Consider the following 25,000-nt stretch of genomic DNA (forward strand, 5'->3'; position numbering starts at 1 on the left):
GTAATGATAATATTTCCATTTTTATATTTTGTAAAATATCATCCTGTGTTGATTTTATTGTAACTACTTTTGGCGTAGGTATGCTCCTATTATATGATATTATAAGAGGGCACATATTTATCTTATCAAAATTATTATTTTTTTTTTTTTGTAATGTATTATTTGATGCCTTATAATTATTCTCATATTGATGAATATTTGTTGTCATATAATTATTTGTATTATTCATATTTTTTTGCATATAATTATATGTATTATTCATATTTTTTGGCATATAATTATTTGTATTATTCATATTTGTTGATATAATATTATTATATAATTCATAATTTTGTGTGACTTTCGTTTTTAAACCTCTTTCATATAACCTTATTTGTTTATTCCAGTCATAAGAATTTATTCTTTTTTTTCTTTCATCACATTCCTTCTTTATTTCTTGTTCATCATGTAGAGAGAAATTAAAATTGTTTCTATGATATCCATTTCGAAGTTCATTTTGCCACTTTTTTTTTTTTTCACAATTACTAAGAAGTGAGTTAACAAATTTTTCTTTTGGGATTCCCAGTGGGGAATTATATAAAACATTATTCTTTACAACGTCATTATTTAATATTTTGTTCTTTCGTGAAATATATCTGCTTATTCTATGTATGGGTTTTGATTCATCATCCCATTTTTTTCTTATCATCGTTATATTATTATTTGCCTATAGAGGGGACAATAAAAAAAATATAAATGAAATGACATCATGTTTTAATAATATATATATATATTATATGGTGTATTATATATTTTATTTTATTTTTCACGTATATACTTATTACCTGATGAGTACCATAAAATTGATATATCAATTCCAAATATTTTTCATCACTTATTTTTTTTTTTTCATTTTTTTCTAATAAACTAAATTCATCATTACCCATATATGTCAAGATATTATTATGCATAATGTGCTCATTATTTTTAAAAATATTTTTTAAATTCAATTGTTTGTCCTTTATTTTTTCATTTTCTTTTTTTTTTATTCCCTGATTATATTCTATATCTATATACTTATGAATATTTGGTTGAAATGTATATTGAGCGATATCTTTCCACATGTCTTCATATTTTAATATGTTTCTATCCCTTTCTAAAAACTTTTTTAAGATATATACAGGATCCTTATATAATGTTCTCCTTTCATGTAATTGTGTACCTGATATATTATTTTCTTTTGCATATTTGATTGAATTATTCTTATCTAGATAATCTTTTATTTGCTTATTATTTTTTTCTCTTGTATGTTCGTAATGTAGATCTTTTCCCTTTGATAATTGTATTATGGAATTATGTATTATATCATTTAATGTGTATGAATTTTTTATATGATCATAATCTTCTTTCAACAAGTAATCATTTTTAATAAAATGTTTACTTTTCTCTATATTTTCATAAGTACTATTTTTATGTATAGTATTTAATATGCCCTTTGCCTGATGTTTATTCATATATGTTTTTTTTTGAATAATTCCATTTTCTTCATAAAATGAGTATGTGTATATTTTTTTGTTTATTTCATTATTTGTATTTTTTAGTATATACAAAAGAGTTTTATATATTGTATTATTATATAAATTTGATGATGTTATTACTTTTTTATTGTTACATACAATATTAGTGATTATTTTAAAAAATGCTTGTTTGGATATTAAAAGTATATCTCTACATTTTTTCCGATCCATATGATATTTGCTGTGCATCCCTTGATTATTTCTTATTAATAAGTTCAAATCATTTTCATTTGTAATTCTTTTTAATTCATTAATATTTTTATGTGTTTTATTTCTTATATTAATTCTTTTTTCAAATAATATATTCTGCAATATGTTTTCATTATGAGCATTTGTAATAAAATGTGGTAAGAGTTTATTTTCAAATATGACTTTTGCTTTTTTATTTAGGTATGTATATATTTGTTCGTTGAATAAATCTATAGAATTTTCTTTTTCTACATTTAAAAGATTCCACACACTTTCTATTATATTTAAAAAGGTTGTATTCTGAAAGGGAATAATTGTTTTATCTACGTTGTTTATATTTTTATATTGTGATTCATTTTCCATATTTTTTTCTTTTTTTTGAAAACGTATGACAAATATTTCTTTTGTTCTTTTTTTTTTTTTTTTACAACATTACAATTGATTAAAATAGTAGTATTTAAAATATGGAATAATATATGTCTATAAGGTTTCATTTAGCATGTACATATTATAAAAATTGTTTTTAACTTGTATGTTAAAATGAAGAATTTTAAAAAAAAAATTAAAAAAAAAATAAAGACATTTATGATAATTTCTTAAACATTGTAAGCTAATTATATATATATATATATATATATATATATATATTGTTATTTAGTTGTTTATTAATATAAGTGCAATTTTAGTGCTTTTTTTTTTTTTTTTTTTTTTATTTTGTATGTACATATCATTTGATATTCTTGAAAGCTTAAGTAACGGATAATGATACATATGTATATATGTCAAAAAAGGAAAAAATAAATAAACCATAATATAATATAACATTTTGATATATGTAATATTTCATATCAATATATATATTTAACAATATTGAATAGTGATACATAGACGTATTTTATTCTTTTCAATAATTTATAATTGTCTTTTCTTTTTTTCAATTTATTTAATATTAATTATATTTTTTAAAGTTTCTAAATTTTCTATTTTGAACATTAATTAAAATGAAATACTAATAAAATAAAGACAACACTTTTAAAAAATATATATAAATATATATATATATATATATATATATATATATATATATATATGAAACCCCTTAAAGCTTAAAACTTATAGTGAGTTACAGAAAAGATCTGATATGTGCAAAAACAAACGTCACACATACAAAGGCCGTGTAATAATAAAAAATGAATAAAAAAAAAAATATATATATATATATAAAATATAAATATATTAAATATATAAATGTATATCAATTAAATCTAAGTGAATTATTTTATGTGAGGTACACCACACATGAAGGTGTTAATGGAATAAATAATTAATAACTTAAGGAATAGGAAAAAAAATAAAATACATACATAGATACATACATATATATATATATATATATATATATATATATTTTTATTTTTGAATATATTCATTTTAATTCATTTTTTATTATACTTTTATAGAGCGTCATTGAGTACAAATTCTGTCAATAAACGCACACCAAAACCTTTTGGTTTTCTAGCTTTGAAATTCCATGAAACACCAGCAATATCAATATGTGCCCAAGCAGTATTTTGAACAAATTCTTTTAAAAATAATGAGGCCACAATAGATGAAGCTTTAACACTTGATGAGATATTATTAATATCAGCATATTTTGAATTTAATGTTGCTCTGTATTCATTAATAATTGGTAACCACCAGACTGGTTCGTTTGAAGTTTTTGAAGAGTTCAATATTTTATTGATAAGTTCTTCATTATTACCAAAAACACCAGCATAGCTTGTACCTAATGAATATAGCATAGCACCTGTTAATGTAGCTATATCTACAATATAATCAACACCTAATTTTTCAGCATATACTAAAGCATCAGCTAATGTTAATCTTCCTTCAGCATCTGTATTACCAACTTCTATAGTTTTACCATTTGATGCTGTAATAATATCCCCTGGACGATAGGAATTTTTAGAGACCATATTTTCACAAACGGCACTTAGAAAATGAATTTCAACATTTTCTGGTTTAAGTGTACCTACACAATAAGCACAACCTAAAACGGCTGCACATCCACTCATATCAAATTTCATTAAATCTATCATAGATCCTGGAGCAGCTTTTAAATTGTATCCTCCTGAATCGAATGTAATACCTTTTCCTACTAATGCAATTTTTTTTTTGACATCTCCTTTGCTTTTATATGTTAAATGAATAAATTTATTTGGATACATACTACCTTTACCCACAGATAAATAGGCTCCCATTTTTAATTCTTCAAGTTCTTTTACTCCTAGAATTTTATATTCTAAATTTAATTTTTGAGCTAGCTCTACAGCTGCATTAGATAAAGATACAGGATTACAATAGTTGGATGGTGCAGCAATAAGTTGAGAAGCATAATAAGTACCAAAATAATAAACACGAGCTTTTTCAACTTCTTCCTTATAAGTATCAGCATTGTTTATGTATACACCTAAATGTTTGATATATTCCATATTAACATTTTTATCAGTAGATTTGAACCTTTCATCGGTCATATATTCATAAAATAATGTTTCTAAGAAAAAACGGAATAAATTTTTATCAACATTAATTTCAAAAACAACAGTTAATTTAGAAAGTTTATTATCATGTAACATAGTGACTAATGATAATACAACTCTTTTCATATCAGCTTCACTTAAATCAGCAACTGATCCACATCCTACATAACCAACAGCAACTGAATTTTTATTATCATTAAACATGTAGAAATGTTTTGATGTTCCTAATTTAACATTAAATTTTTCCATATTTTCATCTTTTAAAAATTCGCTCACATTTTTATCATTAACTTTTGAGCTAATTTTAACTGGCCCATTTTCTTTACCAGGATTATTAACTAAGAAAATAGTTAATCCTTCTTCAACATTACAACCTCCTTTTATATCATAAACCTGAACTTTTATATCATGTATAGGAGTATTATATTCAATAGGAATACTTGTTGGATCTAAGGAAACAACTTGTGGTACTTCACTTGCCATTTTTCTTTCTTTATTTATACTATGAAAATTTATTCCCTTCTTATTATTAATATTTACAAAATTTATATTTTTTTTTAAATTATTACAAAAAGGATAAAATTTTAAACCTCTCTTATTATAATTAATAATATTATTATTATTATTATTATAATATATATTTGATTTACAGAAGCGTTTTTTTACAATATTTAAATATATCTTTTCTTTTTCAGATATTGGCAAAAATTTACATAAGGAAGAAAAATACATCAGAAAATAAAAATAATAAAATAATAATAAAATATAAATTTATAAATATTATATGTATTATTATAATATTTATTATACTATATATTTTAAGTATATATATATATATATATATATAAATAAAATATATATGTATGTATATTATTTATATGACGTAAATTATGTATATATAAGATGTATTATATATATAGTATATATATATATATATATATATATAATATTATATTTTATTTTTTTTATGATACATGTATATTTCATATATATATATTATATATATATATATATAGATGTGACTTTTTATTTTTTTTTTTATAATAAATAAATATATTTTTTTTAATACGTAGCAAATATATAAGGAATATTTAAAAAGCAGATAATAAAAATTATTCCTTTATTTATATTACTTTTGTATTTTACATTATTATTAACCATGCACAAAGGCTTTTTTTATTTTATTTTATTTTATTTTTTTTTTCCACTGTGTATAGTAGATTTTAGGATATAAAATAAAATAATGTACAATTAGAAATATGCAAGTATTATATTTCTGTAATACATAATGTAACATATGTATACAAAAGGAAAAATAATAAATATAATATAGCATTACATAACGAACATATTATAAAAAAATATATATATTATAAAATATATTATATATATATATATATATATATATATATATTATATATATAATATGTATGTATTTTATTTATTTAATTTATTCCCCTTTAAATAGTATCCGTAATTCAAAGAACACATATATATAATATATATATATATATATATATATATATATATATATATATATATGTATGTATGCATTTTATTTATTTTATTTTTCCCCCTTTAAATAGTATCCGTAATTCAAAGAACACATATATATAATATAATATATATATATATATATATTCATATATATATTATTTTTTTTATGCGTATTACATATAAGCAATGTGTGATTTTCACATATATATATATATATATATATATATATATAAGAATTAATTTAAAAATATAGGAAATTCTTTTTTATATGATTTGTCATTATATATAACATTAAAAAAGAAGAAACTAGGATATATATTGAGGGATGCCATATAACCTTCGAAAATTATTTAGTGGCTTTTTATTTATATATGTGAAATGAGGATTTTCGAAAGAATAAAGAACATAGAAAATAATTGAATGCTTTTTTATTTGTTAATAATATTTAAGTTATATTTGTTTTTAACAAATATTTTTTCTATAATATAATATATTAAACATAATTTTTTTTTTATAAGAACATTTATATATATATTATATATATTATATAAATAATAAAAAAGAAAATTACAATATTCACGAAAAAAAATTCAAAAAAAAATATATAAATAAAGTTTATGCCTAAAAATATAAATAAAATTTTGTTTTATCATTTTCTCAGTAAATATAAATATATATTATTATATATATATTAGTATAAAATATTTCGTTCTACACTTTTAAATACATTTTTTTTTACCTTTTAAATATTTCATGTTTTTTATATAATAATATATATTTTTATTTTTTAGTAATATGAAGGAGCTTATGCTTCTTATAACTATTATATATATATATATATATTATAATATATGTTATATATTATTTGTTTATATATTTTTTTTTATTCAAGTTTATGATTCTTTTCAAAGTGTACAGTAATTTTTATGTAATATATATATATATATATATATATTATATATTTATTATTTAATTTATATATATATAATTTTTTTGCATTACTGAAATATTTTATTTGTTGTTTTTTATTTGTTTACCTTAATATATATTAATATATATAAGATTTTTTTTTTTTTTTTTTTTTTTTTTTTTATTACGAAAAACTTATAATTATTCAATTATATTATTATATAGTTTTATAATAAAAAAAAAATAAACCCCCACTCGCAAATATAAAAAGCAAAACCAAAATGTAAATATATATATAAACCGAAATTGCAAACTGCATATTATAAATTCATAATTTATAAATTTTAAGGGTTATATATTATAAAGAAAGAAATTTTGTCGTTTTTTCATTTTTCGTACAGGTTTTATATAATATATATATATATATATATATAAAATATTATATTATATTAAATTTATACACATTTTTTTTGTAAGTTTTATTTGTGATTAAAATAATAAAATAAAGGTTTTTGTTTATATTTGTAAATTTAAAAAAATTATATATATATATATGTAATTATATACATGCTTTTTTCTTCTTCATATATCAAATGAAATTTATATAAATATATATATATATATTTCTTTTTTTTTTTTTTTTTTTTTTTTTTTTTTGCTTATCGAATATTAATAATACGTACAAAATATACATTAAAAAAGAAAAAGAAGAAAGAAAAAAAACATATATGAAAAATATAACCACCAAAAATAAAAATATATAATTTTATGTATATATTATATAAAATGGTAAAAACATATATATATTATATATATATATATATTTATATATATAATATGATTCTTTTCGCATTTATCTTTAATCTTTAATTCTAACCTTTATATAAAAATTATAATAATTAATATCATAAAACAACATAATGATGTTTTTATGACTATAATATTTTTTTATATTTTAATTTTTTTGTTTTATTCTTTTATCTTTAATTTTTACGCGCATAAATTCAATGATATTAGATATACACTATAATTAAAAATAATAAAAAACTGTACGAATTAAAAATGTACATCTCAAAAAGTTATTCATTAAATATTTTATTATGAAATTTCTATATTTCATGGATTCTACATAATAATAATAATAATAATATATATATATATATATATATATATTCATACATACATATGTGTATATTTTTAACGTATATATATATATATATATTTTTTTTTTTTTTTTTTTTTTTTTTTTTTTTTTTTTTTTGTTTTATTTTTTTTATATTTTATTTTTTTATTTATTGTTATTTTAATATAATTTTAACAAATTTAATAAATTATAATTTATTTCAACGTGATTATTATTATTTTTTATTTTATTTTTCTTTTGCACAAAATGGAAATAACATTTTTTCTTTTATAAAAGAAGCCGAAGAAAAAAAATATAATAATAATGAAATAAAAATTTTTAAATAAATAATAAAAAATAAAACATTTAGTTATGTTTTATTAAAAAAAAAAAAAAAAAATACATATGCAAACATATATATATATATATATATATATATATAGAATAAATGACATGATGAACATAATATAATGATTTCCCTTCTTTTTTCGCATTTGCTTAATAATACATACATCATATGAAGAAATAAATATAAAATGAAAGTTTTAATATTATTTTTTATATTTAGTTTCTTTCATATAATATATGTCCTATTTGTTTATGCTTCTTTAAATATAAAGACACGTAATGTTTTCCCATTTGATGTGGTAGAAAACAATTATCCACATTTCCCACAAAATATTTCATTTGTTGAAGAAAATGTAGATTATAAAAATTATTGTTTCACCATTTATTATAATAATAAGACAAATGAACAAAAGGTGACAAAGAATATAACGAAAGAAAGTATAACAAGAGTTAATTTCATATCATATAATACTGTTCAGGATATCCAGGAAAAGAAACAATATAAGAGAAATATTCGTGAACAAAAGAAAAAAAATGAAAAAGAAAAAAATATGAACAATTCAGTTAAAACAAAGCCAAATATTCTTATTTGGAAAATAAAACAAAATATGAATAAAATTTACAGCTTTTATTATTTAAGAATGTTCTTTGAAAATCATATAAATTATAATAATATATATTTTGGACAATATAATATTTATCCTTTTAATAATGATGCGATGTTTATACAAAATATAAATTCAAATAATATATATTGTAAAAATGGTTATCATTTTATATATAAAACAAATAAAATAGAAAACACTATAGAAAATAGTCCTTGTGGTACACATAAAAATTTTTTTTTAGTTTATGAATTATATGAACATCAGATACCAAAGTATTTGGAAAAAATATATACTTTTAAGAAAATCTTAAGAACTCCTAAGGAAAATATCCCATTTATTAATACATATGAAATATATATATCATCATGTGATAAGATTAAGGAATGTGATTTATCAAATGAAAATTATTGCTCTAGTTATCATGAAAAAATATATAATAATATACATATGAAATATAATAACATAAATTTATACAAAAATAGTAAAAGAAGAAAAAAGAAAAAAAAAGGAGACAAAGAAAATGATTTGTTAGATAATAAAAAGGTTAAAAATAAAGAGAAGTCTACATCAGATAAGGAACTAACAAATTCTTTACCTTCGAGATATCCATGTGTATTTTGTATGAAAAAAGGCATAAAATATGATAACAAATATATAAATATAATATCCAAATATGTGAAATATAAACAATTATATAATGAAAATTATATACACAAAAATAATAAAAGTAGCATCACAACGTGCTCTTTCCCAACAAAGTATAAATGTACCTTTTCCACATTATTTATGTACACATCATATGAAAAATATAATAAACCCAGTGAACAAATTAATAATACACAAGGAATAAAAAATATAAATGAAAAGTTAAAGAAGAATAAATTTACAAAAAAGAATATTAATAAAAAAGAAAAAGTCCTTTATATATATGACCATTTAAAAAAGGAAGTTATAATATATTTAATTGTATCTTATTCAAAAAAAAAAGAATTTGATTATATAAAAGAAATATATGATAAGAATAATACAAATGATGCATATGAAAATTATACAATAAAAAGTGAGCCAGAATTTGTCTCACCGAAAAAACAAAACATAAATGGTATGAACAACATAAGGGAGAATAATAATAATAATAATATGAAACATATGATTAATATGAATAAGGTGAAAAATATGAATGATACGAATTATAATATCTATAATAACCCAAAAAATACCCATGGATATATATTTTACAATAATTATTATCCATATAACAAAGAAATATATACTAATAAGTGTCATATAAGTGATCTACACAACTGTACAGATATTTACGAAACAAGAGATGGTATGTGCTATTACCATAATATAAATAATTCCTTTATGTATGAAAAAAATGATGAAAAATTAGTGTGTCCTATAAATACAAAATCGGAGATAATGAAAAACAGGATAATTAATTTTGAAATAATTAATGGGAACATAAGGAATGAACTACATTATAAAAAGGATTTGTACGAAATGGATATAGAAAATGAAAAAGGATTATATAGAAAATATAAGAATAATAAAAGAAGACTGGATATATTGTCACCACTACATATGTATATTGATTTATTTTTAAAGGTTTTAAATAATCTTTATTTTTGGTTATTTGGTCGTATAAATAGGTACAAAACTGTTTTATATGAAAAATATATAAAGAAAATACAAAAGAATAAGAATACATATATATATGAGATACAAGATAAGATGAGTTCTCAGGTAATGTTGGAAGATACTTGTACGTGTAATAATGATGATAGTTATATGTACGATGACAAGATTAATAATAAACAGATTGCTAGTAATAATAATAATAATAATAATAATAAAAGTATTGCTTCACATTGCTTAAAAAAGTGTAATGAAGAAAATATAAAGAATAAGAGATCAGCAAATGATAATAAGAATGAAAAGAGTTATTATTATTATTATATTAACTACAATAATAGTAATTACGTTTTTGAGGTAAGTAGTAATTTAGGATTACTTGGAGATGTATATATGAGTGAAGAAATTGTATATCCATTTTATCCTATACCTAATGATATATTAATTAATAATATGAAAAAATATATAAAAGAAGGAAAAAGCTTTTCGGTTTATGTTGATCAATTGAGACCAGATATATTCAATTGTAATAAATTTAATAAAATAAAATGGGCATTAATATTATTTTTTATTCCAGCATGGTTAATTATAAATATAGTTTATATAATATTAGTACAGAAAATGTGGAGACAAATGTTAAATCCTTTACATCGATTATTAATATCTCCTTCATTAATAAGATTATCTTTTTATATACTTTTATTAATGTTTTGTATGCAATGTCCATATGTAAATAATAATTGTGTTAAATATACACTTATGGGATATATGGCTTTGAATACTATGTTTAGTACCATATTTCATGGGAATTTACTTTTGATTAGTAAAGGATATATGATAACAAGAGGAAATTTTAATAAAAAAGAAAGTTTATATTTAACATTAATTATAAGTATTATATATATTATAACGTCAATAAACCAATTAAACATAATTAATAGTACTCCTATATTAATTAGTTTATATATTATTCTTTTATTTATATTAGTATATAATATTTTATCTATTATTAATTTTTTGAAATTAAAATTATCTTTTGTAAGAGATGTAGGTATAGATGCATGGGAAGAATCGATTCGTATAAAATTAAATATGTATAAAGTATATCTATCTGTAATCATCATATTCTTTTGTTTTGAAATAATACTACATACATTAAATATGTTATTTAAATCATCATCTGGAAATCTAACCCTTGTTGAATATACAATAGAGTTAGTTATGTGGTGTTGTGTTTTATATATTTTCAGATACAGAGGAGATGTACTATATTTCTCTTTATTATATGATAATATTACATTGAATGTTATTCCATTATATATAGCAAATTCAACAAAAATAATTGACTTTACTACTGATAAAGACACCAAGAAAAAAGACAAACATTTACCTTTTAATATACCAATATTTATTCTAAATCCAATAGAAAAAATTGATCAATATTTTTTATCACGAATGTCTGTAGGTTGGCCTATAAATATGACATTACAACTGGAAAAGGTATCCATATCAAAGTGAACAAAAGAAATAAAAATAAAAAATGTAATGTATTATAATATGACTAGGTATATATATATATATATATATATATATATATATATATATATTATTGATAACAAATATATGAGCATATAAATGTATGTATGTGTGCAGGGTTAAAGGAATCGAATTATATTTCAGAGAACCAAAAAAAAAAAAAAAAAAAAAAAAAAAAAAAAAAAAGAAATAGACACACATATATTTTTAAACAATTCAATGTTTAATATTTAATATATTTATTTGGATATATAATTATAATTTATTTTCATTTTTTTTTTTTTGATTATGTATTAAAGAAGGTATATATAACTAATTATGTCTACACCACTAATTAATATTATAATTTTAATATATATATATATATATATATATATATTTATATATATATTACTTGCTTTATTTATTATTTTATACTTTAATTTTTGATGTTATAATTTTTTGGATGTATTAATTTTTTTTTTTTATTATTATTCAAAATAATTATATGTATATTCATATATTTATTTATTATAATTTTTTTTTTTTTTTTTTTTTTTTTTTTTTTTGAAATATTATATTTGTTTATTTAAAAAAAATAGGAAAAGAAAAAAATTATATATATATATATATATATATATATATATATGTATGTATTTTTTTTTTTTTTTTTGTTATCATAATGTTTATACTATTCATGCATATACACACACATATATATATATTTTTTTTTTATTCATATAATTCAGTAATTTATTCTTTTCAATAACATTTTTATTTTAATTAATTTATTTTTTGTTTTATTAATATTTAACTCATGTTTTTTTTACTTAAGAAAATAATGTACAGCATGATTATGCTGTTATTATTGATAGGATAATTCATAAGAATTAGAGATATATAAAAAAATATGAATAAATAAATAAATAAATAAATAAATAAATATATATATATATACATATACATATACATATATATGTATGTATGTTTTATCAAGATGATAGCGAATGAAGATAAGTAGACATATATACAATGTCCTCCTTTTTGATAATACATGCGTCTTCATATTTATTTGAATAAGCTATAGGTATATCCTTGGTACATAATCTAATAGGTTTGGTTATTAAGTATGAAGAAAACATTTCTATAACTTGTGTATATAATTCAGCTCCTATACCCCCAAAACCAGCTGACTCATCCAAAATTAAACATTTCTTGGTTTTTTTAAGAGATTTTTCTATAGTTTCCATATCAAATGGTTTTAAAGAAATTAAATCAATTACTTCTATATCTATATTAAATTTCGTTAATTCTTTTGCTGCTTCGGAAGCTAAATGTCTTGTTATTCCATAGGATAAAACGGTTAGATCTTTTCCATTTTTAACAACTTCTGCTTTATCAATAGGTAAGGTGTAAGGTAAAAGAGGAATTTCCTGTTCATAATTATATAATAAAACATGTTCTATAAATAATATAGGGTTATTATCTCTAATTGCTGATTTTAATAATCCTCTAGCATTAAAAGGTGTTGAGCATGAAACGATTTTAATACCTGGTATACTCATTAAATACGATTCAATTCTTTGAGAATGTTCAGGACCTAATTGTTTCCCTATACCTCCTGGACCTCTAATAACAATAGGAATATTAAATTGACCATCACACATATATCTCATCATACAAGCATTATTTGATATTTGATTAAATGCTAAAATTAAAAAAGACAAATTCATACCTTCAATAATAGGTCTTAAGTCGTTAATTGCAGAACCTATACCTAATCCCATGAAGGCATTTTCACATATGGGTGTATCTAAAACTCTAGAAAAACCAAAAAAGTGAGCTAAATTTTTAGTAACTTTATACGAACCTCCATACAATCCTACATCTTCTCCAAGTACATATACACCTTTATCTTTTTTCATTTCTTCATATATGGCCATATGTAAAGCTTCACTTATATTTCTTCTAACCTTTATATTCTTCATTTCATTTATATAATTTGTATCATTCAAAATATTTTTGTTCTCAACATTCGATATAGTTTCAATTCCATTTATTGTATTTAAATGCTTCACTTTGTTTTTAGTTATATTCAAAAAAATATTCTTTCCTTTTATAAAATTTAGTGGCTTCACATTTCCTTTATTTGTCTCGCATGGATACATAAATATCACCCAAAAATAAATCAAGAAAAAATTATATCTAATGTTTACAATATTGTTTCTTTTTCTCCCCATTATAAAAAAAAAAATATATATATATATATATTTATATATATATAAATATATTATATATATATATATATTTATATATATATTTAAGTACCCACTTTTATTTTATCTTTATATATATATATATATATATAATAATTTTACTTTTATTATTATTTTTTTTTTTTTTTTTTAGTAATTATTCTATATGATATTTAAATAAATATATATATTTTTATCCTTATTAGAAATGTTATTCTCATATATATGTTGTGTTATTTTCCTATTATGAAATAAAAAAAAAAAAAAAATAATAAATGAAGACGTATATTTCCACACCTACAATAATTATGATACATTAAAATTCACGACACATTTTATGTAGTTATATGTTATTTATTCTTATTTTATAAAGAAAATACAACAAGAAAAATAACATATAATATGTTGTGCAATTTAGAATGTGTTAAGCCAGAAAAAGTCTTTTGCTATGATTATATGTTTTTTCTTTTTATATGTTTAAATATGACATATGTATAAAAATAATACACATAAAATAATTAAATATATATATATATATATAATGGAAAAAAAAAAAAAAAAAATTGAAAAAATATATATATATATATATTTTTTTTTTTTTTTATTAGTGTTCATATATATTTCCTATTTTCTTATTTAATATTATTTATTATTATTCATAATTTTTTTTTTTTTTTTTTTTTTTGTTATGTGAAAAATCACCGTGTTTATATAATGGTTCCATTAGAGTTGTCAAAATGAAGAATATTCTCAAGTATGAGATGATACAATATATTAATAATGAATATGAAGAAAAATTATATGTATCAATAAATACATAATTCGGAATAAATAAATGTATCTATAATTAAATTCTATATACATTTAAGAAATTTTTGGGAAAATATTTTATTACAAAAAAATTGGTTATATATATATATATATGTTACATTGTATATCACCATTTTTAATATTATTATGTTACCTATATTTCTCTTTAAAAAGATGAGAAATATTCAGTTTTTAAAACATAATAATAATTTAACTTTTCATTATATTTATAATATTTGTAAAGCATAAACATTTTCAAAAATAGAGATAAAGGAAAAAAGACAAATGATATGTGATAAATATATAATATATATATATATATATATATTTTTTTTTTCTTATCTTTTCTCTTAGTCTTTGGCTTTTAAAATATAAATAAATTCTATATATATAAACATTTAAATTTCACAAAATTCATTTGTTGTATATATAAATAATCAGATCAAAATCACGTTCTCATGCGTAATATTATTTTTAAAAAAATTTTATGAATTGTATTATATACAAATAGAGGAATAAAATTATACATTTTGTTTTAATGTTACAAAAATAAATATAAAATTAAATATATTATGTATTTTTCTTTTTTTTTAAGGTCATAGAACAGTTCAATTAAGTATTTTTTAAAAAAAAAAAAGAAAAAAAAAAAAAAAGGAAAGGAACATGCGTCCCCAATTTTAACTTATATATATATATATACAAACTGTAATTAAATATAAATAATATTTATTATATATATTTAAAAGATCAAGTTCAATATGTTTTATACTTTATATATATAATGAGTGTGTATTATTATATTATTACATATATATTCATTGTAGAGAGGAAAAAAAAAAAAAAAAAAATTAATATATTTTTTATATTTCATATATATATAATATATATTATAATATTTAATTATCAACTTTAATTTTTGTTCATGTGAATATTACATTTATGATCATGAAAAATAATATATGTATAATACTTTACATTCATTCTTAACATATAAAATATATATTTTTTTTATTTATATATATATTTTTTTCCACTCATATAAATGTAAAAACTTATTAATTTTTATTTATTTTTTTTTTTTTTTTATATTTTATTAAAATATTAATATATGTTAATGATAAAAATATATGAACTCTTTTTTTATAGTTCTCAATAATTTTGAGTATATATTATATATTTTTTCTATATATATATATAATATATATATTATATTAAATACAATATTATTTTTATATATAATAATATATATATATATATATATGTATATATATTAATTAAAAGAAAAAATATCAAGGAACAAAAAAAATATATAAAATTTATAATATATATATATATATAATATATAATAAAATTAAAGAGTTATAAATGCTTTAAGAAATTATATATTATATGATATATTAATATATATATATATATATATATATATATATATATATATATATATTATATATTATGTATATATCTTTTTATTTCCTACAATGTGATAATAATGTAATTTATATATTATTCATTTTTGTTATTATATATATTATATAATAATATAATATTATAATATCATATATATATAATATATTAATACACGTTTTTATATCTTTTATAAATTAGATATTCTCTTTTTTTATATTGAATGAATAAAAAAATAAAAAACATACTTATTTTATAAATAATTTTTTTTTATTTTTTTTTTTATCATATTTTTATGTAATATTAATATATATATTATATATATATGAAAAAAAAAAAAAAAAAAAAAAAAAAAAAACTATAAATATAAATATAAATATAAATATATATTATATATATATATAATATAAAATCATTATTTTTTTATTTCTCTTCGTTTTTTTTTGAAAAAAAAACAGATTTTATAATACATATTATATTTAAATATACATATAAGAGAAAAATAATAAAGTAAATAATAATAATTGTATTTTAAAAGGAGACCCTTTTTTTTTTTTTTTTTTTAATTATAAATAAAAAAATTATCCTTGTATATTCCTTTTTTCTGTTCATTTCTTTTATTTTCATTTCTTTTATTTCCATTTCTTTTATTTTCATTTCTTTTTTTTTACTTTCTTTTTTTTTACTTTCTTTTTTTTTACTTTTCTTTTCTTTTCTATTTTTTTTACACAAGGAAAAGGTTATATTAAAAAAATCAGAAAAAAAGAAAAAAGAAAAAGTGAAGCTTATATCATTTTAATCGATATGATATTACATAATAGAAAGAGAAAGAATTATGATAGAAAAAATGATGAGAGGAATGAAGAAGAGAAAAAAAATATATATGACAGAGATATAATATATGAGCAGATATATTCGCTTCCTAAGAAAAACAAACCAAGATGCTTAGTCATTTCAGATTATAAGAATAATTTATTAAGATATTTTTCTAATATTGTAAAAGTAGAAAATTATGGAAGTAAAGATTTTAGAAGTAAATGGTATATTCATTTTTATAAAATATGTTTATATAATGAAAAAATATATGGAGGGGTTACCGGTGGAAACAAGAAGAATATCGATAATCTGATTATGGAATATAATGTAGAAGATGTCTTACGAAAGCTACAAACTTTAGTAGTACGTAGATTAGATTGTGAAAATTTATATTATCAAAAAATATTAGTTATTACATGTTTATTATTTGATTTTTTTCAAAATAAAAAACATGTAAATATTAAGAGTTTAAAACATTTAGAAGGTGAAGAAGATGATACAAAAAATACAGAAAATGATCCAAATGTCGAAGACGATGAAGAAGAAAACGATAAAAAGAATAATATAGATGATAAAAATATAGAATATCTAAATGGTAAACATATTAAAGATAAATATAATAAAAAGGTTTCCAAAAAACGATCAAGGAAAAATTCTTCTAGATCAAATTATTATGATGAATATGATGATAGTATATATAGTTCAAATAAAGATGAAGATAGTAGTGAATATATGATGGCAAATAGACGTAAAGATCATAAAATAGAAATTAGAAAAGATCATCCTGGAGATATAAATTATCATAAAAATTATTACATTATTGAATTTAAGAATATTTTATATAATGAAAAGAAAAAATTTAATAATTTAGAAATATTTTATCATATAAGTAATTTTATAATACATAGGTATTGGTATTCTCAAGAATATTCAACATACAATATATTTATATGGTTTCTAAATTATATGCATAGTAAATTAGAAATAAGAAAAAGTATACAAAAGATTAATGAACAGTTAGAAATGTTTATCAATATCCATCCAAAAATATTTAATATATCTCATGCGAAAAAAAAAAGGAAAAAGAATAATAACAATAGTTATAATACAAATAGTACTGGTCGTTATTTTGAAAATGGTGTATTAGATTATCCATATATAAAAAATAGGCAGAAACAAATTGGAGGTGGTTTTTCTGATATGGCCGATGTCGAAAAGAAGAATAAACAAAACTTACCTAATTTAAATACATTTGGTAATAATGTGATGAATAATCATTCATTTTTTAACAATACAATGAATAATATTAATAATAAAAATATTACCTTAACAAATAATATGAATAATAATGGTACTACTAATGGATTATCTTTAAATTCTTTTAATTCACCTTTTAAAAGTTTTGATCAATCCAATAATATTTTTAGTAGCAAAAATGGGGAAAACAGCCTATTCAAAAAAACCATCACATTAACAAATAACCTCAGTAATAATAATAATAATAATAATATTAATAGTAATAATTTATCGTCGTCATCATTATTTAATAATTCCTTTGGTAATAATACATCCACTGGTAATAATACTGCAGGTAGTGGCTTATCTAAATTTAATCTCGGTTTTTCAAATATTCAGAACAATAATAATAATAATAATATGAATGCATTCAATGTTGGAATGAATAAAACAAATATAATGACTCCAGGTAGCAGCCTATTTGGTGATAAATCCATGCTAAGCAATAATACGTCTAACGTGATTAATATGAATAATGCGAATAATATAAATAGTATGAATAACAATTTATTACTTAATAGTACACAAAATAAACAAGTAAATCTTTTTGAGAATAATAATAATAATAATAATATGAGCAATGTTAATAAATCTACGAATGGATTATTTGGTTTTGAAAAAAATAATTTTAATTCAATATTTGGAAATAATTCTAATAAAGAAAAGACTAATATATTTTCATTTAATAGTAATCAATCACAAAATACTCTTTTTGAAAACAAACAAATAAATAATATTTCTAATACTATGTCAAATAATAAGGTCATTTTAGGAAACACTCAAAATAATAGTGTGTCTAATAATTTGTTTGGATCTAATATAACCAATGTGAATAGTAATATGTCTTTAAATTCGAAATCATTATTTGATAATAGTATGAATAATCAAAAGAGTAATATCTTTTCATCTGTTAAACCAAATGAGTCTCTTTTCAGCAGCAACAATAATAATAATAATAGTAATAGTAGTACCACTGTTGCATCTGGGCCATCTAATATTTTTGGAGCACCTTTGAGTAACACTCAGCAAAGTCCATTTAGCAAGACAACAAATAATACATTTGGAAATTTAAATATTGATAGTAATAATAATAATAATAATAATAATAATAATATGATTATTACTGGTAATGGAGCGAATAATAATACGGGTCTAAATTTTAATAGTAGCAATATTACAAACAGTGTTACACAAATGAATGTCAATAATCAAACATTTAATAATCCATTGAATAATGTAGTACAAAATGATAATAACTTAATTAATCTTTTTAATAATGAAAATGGATCAAAGGAACTATTCAAAGATTTAAAAATTAATAATGACAGTGGACCCAAATTTACAGTGAATAAGAAACCATTATTTTCTAGGAGAGCAACAAAAAATTCTACCCTCTCAACAAATACATTGAATCAGGAAAATAATATTTTTAGTTCATCATATATGAATAAGGATAATTTATTAAATAATCAAGAGAAACCTCTTAAAGTAATATTTGGTCAAAATAATACTAGTAATGAAAATGTAACCAATGTTAATACTACAATTAATAGTAGTAGTGTTAATAATACAACATTATTTAATGCACCAAATAATAATAATAATAATAATAATATATTGTCAACAAATGTTGAAAAAAATTTATTTGGTCAAACAAATAATCTGTTAAAGGGTTCATCCTCCATAATGTTTAATTCAGCTTCGATATCAGGAACTACTAACACCATAAATAATAATATTGATAATAATAATAATAATAATAGTAGTAGTTTAAATAATAATAGTAGTGGTGGTATAAGTGGGGGCCTTTTTGGAAACAAAAATCTCTTCGGAAATACAACAAACCTTTTTGGAAACAACAACAACAACAATAATAATAATATAACTAATAATAATAGTGACAACGTAGAAAATAACATGCTTTTTAATTGTAATGATCCAAACAATAATACTCCAAATTTATCTATTCCAGTAAAAAAATTAACCCTAGAAGAAAGAAAAAAAAAAACATCCAAAAATAGTATGCTTTCATTATTTTCAAATAATAATAATAATACCAATGAAAACCAAAGTGCAGATAATACATTAAATGATTTATCGAAAAACTTTATTAATAATAATACAACCAATTTAAATAATACTTCGTCTTTGTTTAATTTTAAGAGTAATAATGAAAATAATAATGATAATACTACACAAACCACATCCACCATTTTTGGATTTAATACAAAAGATAAACAAACAACATGGGGAGACAACAAAATAACATTTGGTCTAAGTAACAATAATTTATTGGCTAATCAGGAAAATAAAGAAACAAATAAAAATACATTAGATAATGTATCTTCTACAAATACGACTGAAAATAAACCAGCCAAAAAAATTAATATATTCGGTTCTAGTGGTTCCTTATTTAAAACAACAGAAAAGACTGATGAAAAAACAGATGAAAAGGAAGATGACAAAGAAAAGCAAAAAACGTCCGAGGAAAATAAAATAAAAAATATATTTCAATTTAATACGAAAGATGAAAAAAATGATAACAAAGGAGAAACCAAAGATAATCTTTTATCCAAAAGTGATGTTAATATAAATAAAGAATCTGATAAGGAAAAAAATAATAAGGAAGAAAATGTTGTCAAAGGAACAATTTTTGGATTCAGTAAGGATAAAGACAGCTTATTTGGGTCTTCCATAAATAATGATGATAAGAGTAAAATAAACTTATTTGGTTCGACAATGAATGATGGAGATAAAAATAAAACGAATCTATTCGGCTCATTAAATAAGGACGATAAGGATAAACCTTCAATTTTTGGGTCCCCATCAAACAAAGATGATAAAGATAAAGCCACAATTTTTGGGTCCCCATCAAACAAAGATGATAAAGATAAAGCCACAATTTTTGGGTTCTCATCTAACAAAGATGATAAGGATAAAGCTCCAATTTTTGGGTCCCCATCAAACAAAGATGATAAGGATAAAGCCACAATTTTTGGGTCCCCATCAAACAAAGATGATAAAGATAAAGCCACAATTTTTGGGTTCTCATCTAACAAAGATGATAAGGATAAAGCCCCAATTTTTGGGTTCTCATCTAACAAAGATGATAAGGATAAAGCCCCAATTTTTGGGTCCCCATCAAACAAAGATGATAAGGATAAAGCTCCAATTTTTGGGTCCCCATCAAACAAAGATGATAAAGATAAAACGCCAATTTTTGGGTCCCCATCAAACAAAGATGATAAAGATAAAACTCCAATTTTTGGGTCCCCATCAAACAAAGATGATAAAGATAAAACTGCAATTTTCGGAGGAAGCACATTTGGTAATAATAAAAGTCCCATGTTTGGTCAAGGTATTCTTAATAAAGGGGATAATGTGAGTGTTCCAGTTTTTGGAAACACAGTAACAAGTACTGATAATGATAAAAGTAAATTGAAGTTATTTAATGGAAATAAGGATAAAGAAGAAACAAAAGAAAATGTATTTATTTCTAAGGACAATATTAATAATAACATATTTAATAATGATAATATGAAGTATGTATTAAGTGTTACAAAGGTAGATGATGAGAATAAATCTAAACCAAATATAAATTATGATGATGTTCTTAATAGAAAAAGAAGAAGAAATGTTGATGATAAAAATGAAACAAATTCAAATGCAGATGAAAGAGATAAGGATGATGATAGGTATGGAAGAAAACAAGTTGGAAAAGGTTTTAATGTTAATTCAAGTAATGTTTCAAATGATAAGAATAATTTAAAAAATAGACGTAATGAAAATAATATGTTTAATAATGATGAGGATTTATTTTTAAAAAAAAGTAAAGTTGGAAATGCATTAAATGCTACAAAAAATATGTTAGAAACATTAAAATATGATAATATACCAAGTAAGGATATTTTGAATGAATCAATAGTTAACAAAAATATGGATACATCTGAAAATGTGATAGTAGAGCACAATGTATTAAATGCAAGTGCAACATTTTTAGAAGATGGTAAAAATAATAATATGATTAATATGAATAATTATAGTGATGATAAGGATGGATTCTTTTCAAGTTCCCAAATTGGTAATAAGATAAGCCCGATAAAAGACGCTACTATAAAAGAAGTTAATATTAATAATAGAGATATGAATGAAAATAACTCTAATACATATTTAACACATAATAATAATAATAATAATAATAATAATATGATGGTGATGATGAATAATGTTAAGAATGATGAAGGAAATAAAATGCATTTAATTAATAAACAGTATATAAAGGATAAAGGATTATATGATAGCTTATATGATAATAATGATTATGAGAATTTAAATGTTAGAGAATATTTAATGGATATAAATAATGAACATAATAATTATAATGATAATATAAGAAATAATAAGAAAGGTATTAATAATAATAATAATAATAATAATAATAATAATAATAGTACATATGTAAATAAAAAAGAGATGGATAGAATTGTTCAATATAATAAAAAAATATCATTTGATGATATTGTTGTAGATTTAGATAAAGATATGATAGATCTAAATGAATTAAGACAGAATTTATTTTTATGTGCTATTAATTTTCATTTAAATTATTGGGCAGAAAAAGTTATTTTATTTTATCCTCATAATGAAAAAATAAATAAATATTGTACAAAACTTATCAGAATTAAAAATGAATTTGATGACACATATGATTTTAGCTTATTTGAATATATACATGAAATATCAAGAAAATTATTAAAAACTTTAGATCGAAACTCATGTATATATGAAAGTGTAGTATTTTTATCTGCAGAAAATTTATATGTCTTAAAAAATGCGCAACTAAGTTTATTTGAGGCCTTTATAATATATCATTTTTGGTATCAAAAAAATAGTGTAGATATTAAAAAGAACTTTAGAAATTTTCTTTATACAAATAAAATATATCCATGTTATGTAAATTATTATATGAATATGTATAAAAATTATAAATCATTTAATGGGAAATCTGCAGAGTTTAATAAAAATATGTCCAAGAGGATTCGAGACAATGATCATATGGTGAGTAATATGAACCATATGGAGGATGCCAACCATATGAAAGATTTGAACCATAATAATAATGGTGATATAAAAACTTATCAGGGTAACTTTTTAAACGTCGAAAATAATAATAGCAGTAGACATTCGTCAAAAGGAGGTAGTTTTCTTTTACCTCCTTCGTCTGCATCTAATGGAAATTCCAAATATAGTGTAGTGAATTTAAAGCATTGTAGTAGTGCATCTAACAGAACACATGCAAGCGATTATTCGAATAATAGAAGTGAAGAATCGGATTATTCGTCTAGTGATAAGAAAGGATATAAAAATGGAAATATGAATACAAACAGTAACAGTAGTTATGATGATTACACAAGTGATTGTAATAAAAGTCAGAGTAATGATTATAGTGAAGATAGCCAAAGGGGGAGAGAAAATAAATATGATGTATATAGTGATAGAAGAAATAGAAATAAAGATGATAATGATGATAATGATGATGATGATGATAATACATACGACGAATATAATGATAGTCGAAATACTTATAGTTATGAATCAAATAGTGATGAAAGTAATAGTTTAAATAAAAGAAGAAGAAAACGAAAAATGAATAATAATAGAAACTTAAAAAAGAATGGTACTAAATATAATAAATATAAAAAAAAGAATGTAAATGAAAATAGTTTAATAGACATATTAAATTCGAATAGTAGTAGTAGTGAAAATTCATCAGACATATTAGATAATAATAGTAATATGGATGAACCATTAAATATGAATATAAAAGAAAAATATATATATTTTTCTAAAGAAAAGAAAAAGAAAAAGAAAAAATTAATATTACCAGGACATATCAAAATAAAGAAGTTAAGTGCTTGTGAATGTGTATTATTAGAATTATTGTTAAAGAATGATATATTAAATGTTTTAAGAAAATACAAAATATTTAAAACAGAAAAGTATGAATATTTATATGTAAATTTATTAGCTATGTTAAAACATTATAATTATTTTTCAACAATCGAATCAGATGAAAATATAAATGAAAATAAAGAAAAGTATCATAAGAATATGACAAATATGAAACAAAATAATAATAATAATAATAATTATAATAATAATAATAACAGAAATTTAAAAAGAATAAGTGAACATTTAAATTCGAATTGTATTATAAATACAAAGAATGATAAAATAAATATATTAAAAAAAATATGTGATAAGAATTTATTATATTATATAAATATGCAATTAAAAAATATTTCTCATTTAATTAGTTATAAAGAAATAGAAATAGGTTGTACATATTTAAATAATATAAAAAATAATTTATATGTTATGTTTCAGCTACCCATAATATTATATAATGTCTTATTTGAAAAGACAATTAATTCATTTAATGATTATATAATATTAGATAATTTTTTTAGTAATTCTTGTGTTTATAAAGATTTCA

At 19.7% G+C, this 25,000-nt stretch overlaps 5 protein-coding genes across 5 annotated transcripts in view; 2 read left to right on the forward strand and 3 right to left on the reverse strand.

The window, feature by feature from the left end:
* PF3D7_1446100 (conserved Plasmodium protein, unknown function) overlaps nt 1-2,108 on the reverse strand; it is a gene marked incomplete at both ends in the record, with an annotated part of 2,131 nt that extends 23 nt beyond the window's left edge. Inside the window, 2 exons of the mRNA XM_001348576.1 lie at nt 1-706; nt 825-2,108. The exon at nt 1-706 is cut by the window's left edge and continues 23 nt beyond it. Coding sequence (XP_001348612.1) covers nt 1-706; nt 825-2,108 — 1,990 coding nt within the window. The remainder of the gene's footprint in view (nt 707-824) is intronic.
* A 1,091-nt stretch (nt 2,109-3,199) lies between these two features.
* On the reverse strand, nt 3,200-5,017 carry PF3D7_1446200 (M17 leucyl aminopeptidase; the record flags this gene model as incomplete). The annotated part of the gene is made up of 1 exon (XM_001348577.1): nt 3,200-5,017. The coding sequence occupies one exon, from the start codon at nt 5,015-5,017 to the stop codon at nt 3,200-3,202; it is 1,818 nt and encodes a 605-aa protein (XP_001348613.1).
* A 3,333-nt stretch (nt 5,018-8,350) lies between these two features.
* Nucleotides 8,351-11,926, forward strand: PF3D7_1446300 (conserved Plasmodium membrane protein, unknown function; the record flags this gene model as incomplete). The annotated part of the gene is made up of 1 exon (XM_001348578.1): nt 8,351-11,926. One exon carries the CDS (start codon nt 8,351-8,353, stop codon nt 11,924-11,926), a length of 3,576 nt encoding a protein of 1,191 aa, XP_001348614.1.
* A 989-nt stretch (nt 11,927-12,915) lies between these two features.
* On the reverse strand, nt 12,916-14,163 carry PF3D7_1446400 (pyruvate dehydrogenase E1 component subunit beta; the record flags this gene model as incomplete). Its single annotated transcript, XM_001348579.2, has 1 exon — nt 12,916-14,163. One exon carries the CDS (start codon nt 14,161-14,163, stop codon nt 12,916-12,918), a length of 1,248 nt encoding a protein of 415 aa, XP_001348615.2.
* Nucleotides 14,164-17,196: 3,033 nt separating this feature from the next.
* Nucleotides 17,197-25,000, forward strand: part of PF3D7_1446500 (nucleoporin NUP313, putative) — a gene marked incomplete at both ends in the record, with an annotated part of 9,006 nt that continues 1,202 nt past the window's right edge. The window contains one exon of the mRNA XM_001348580.1: nt 17,197-25,000. This exon is cut by the window's right edge and continues 1,202 nt beyond it. Within this exon, the coding sequence (XP_001348616.1) occupies nt 17,197-25,000 (7,804 nt within the window).

The sequence above is a fragment of the Plasmodium falciparum genome (genome assembly GCF_000002765.6).
Source record: "Plasmodium falciparum 3D7 genome assembly, chromosome: 14".
Lineage (NCBI taxonomy): Eukaryota > Apicomplexa > Aconoidasida > Haemosporida > Plasmodiidae > Plasmodium > Plasmodium falciparum.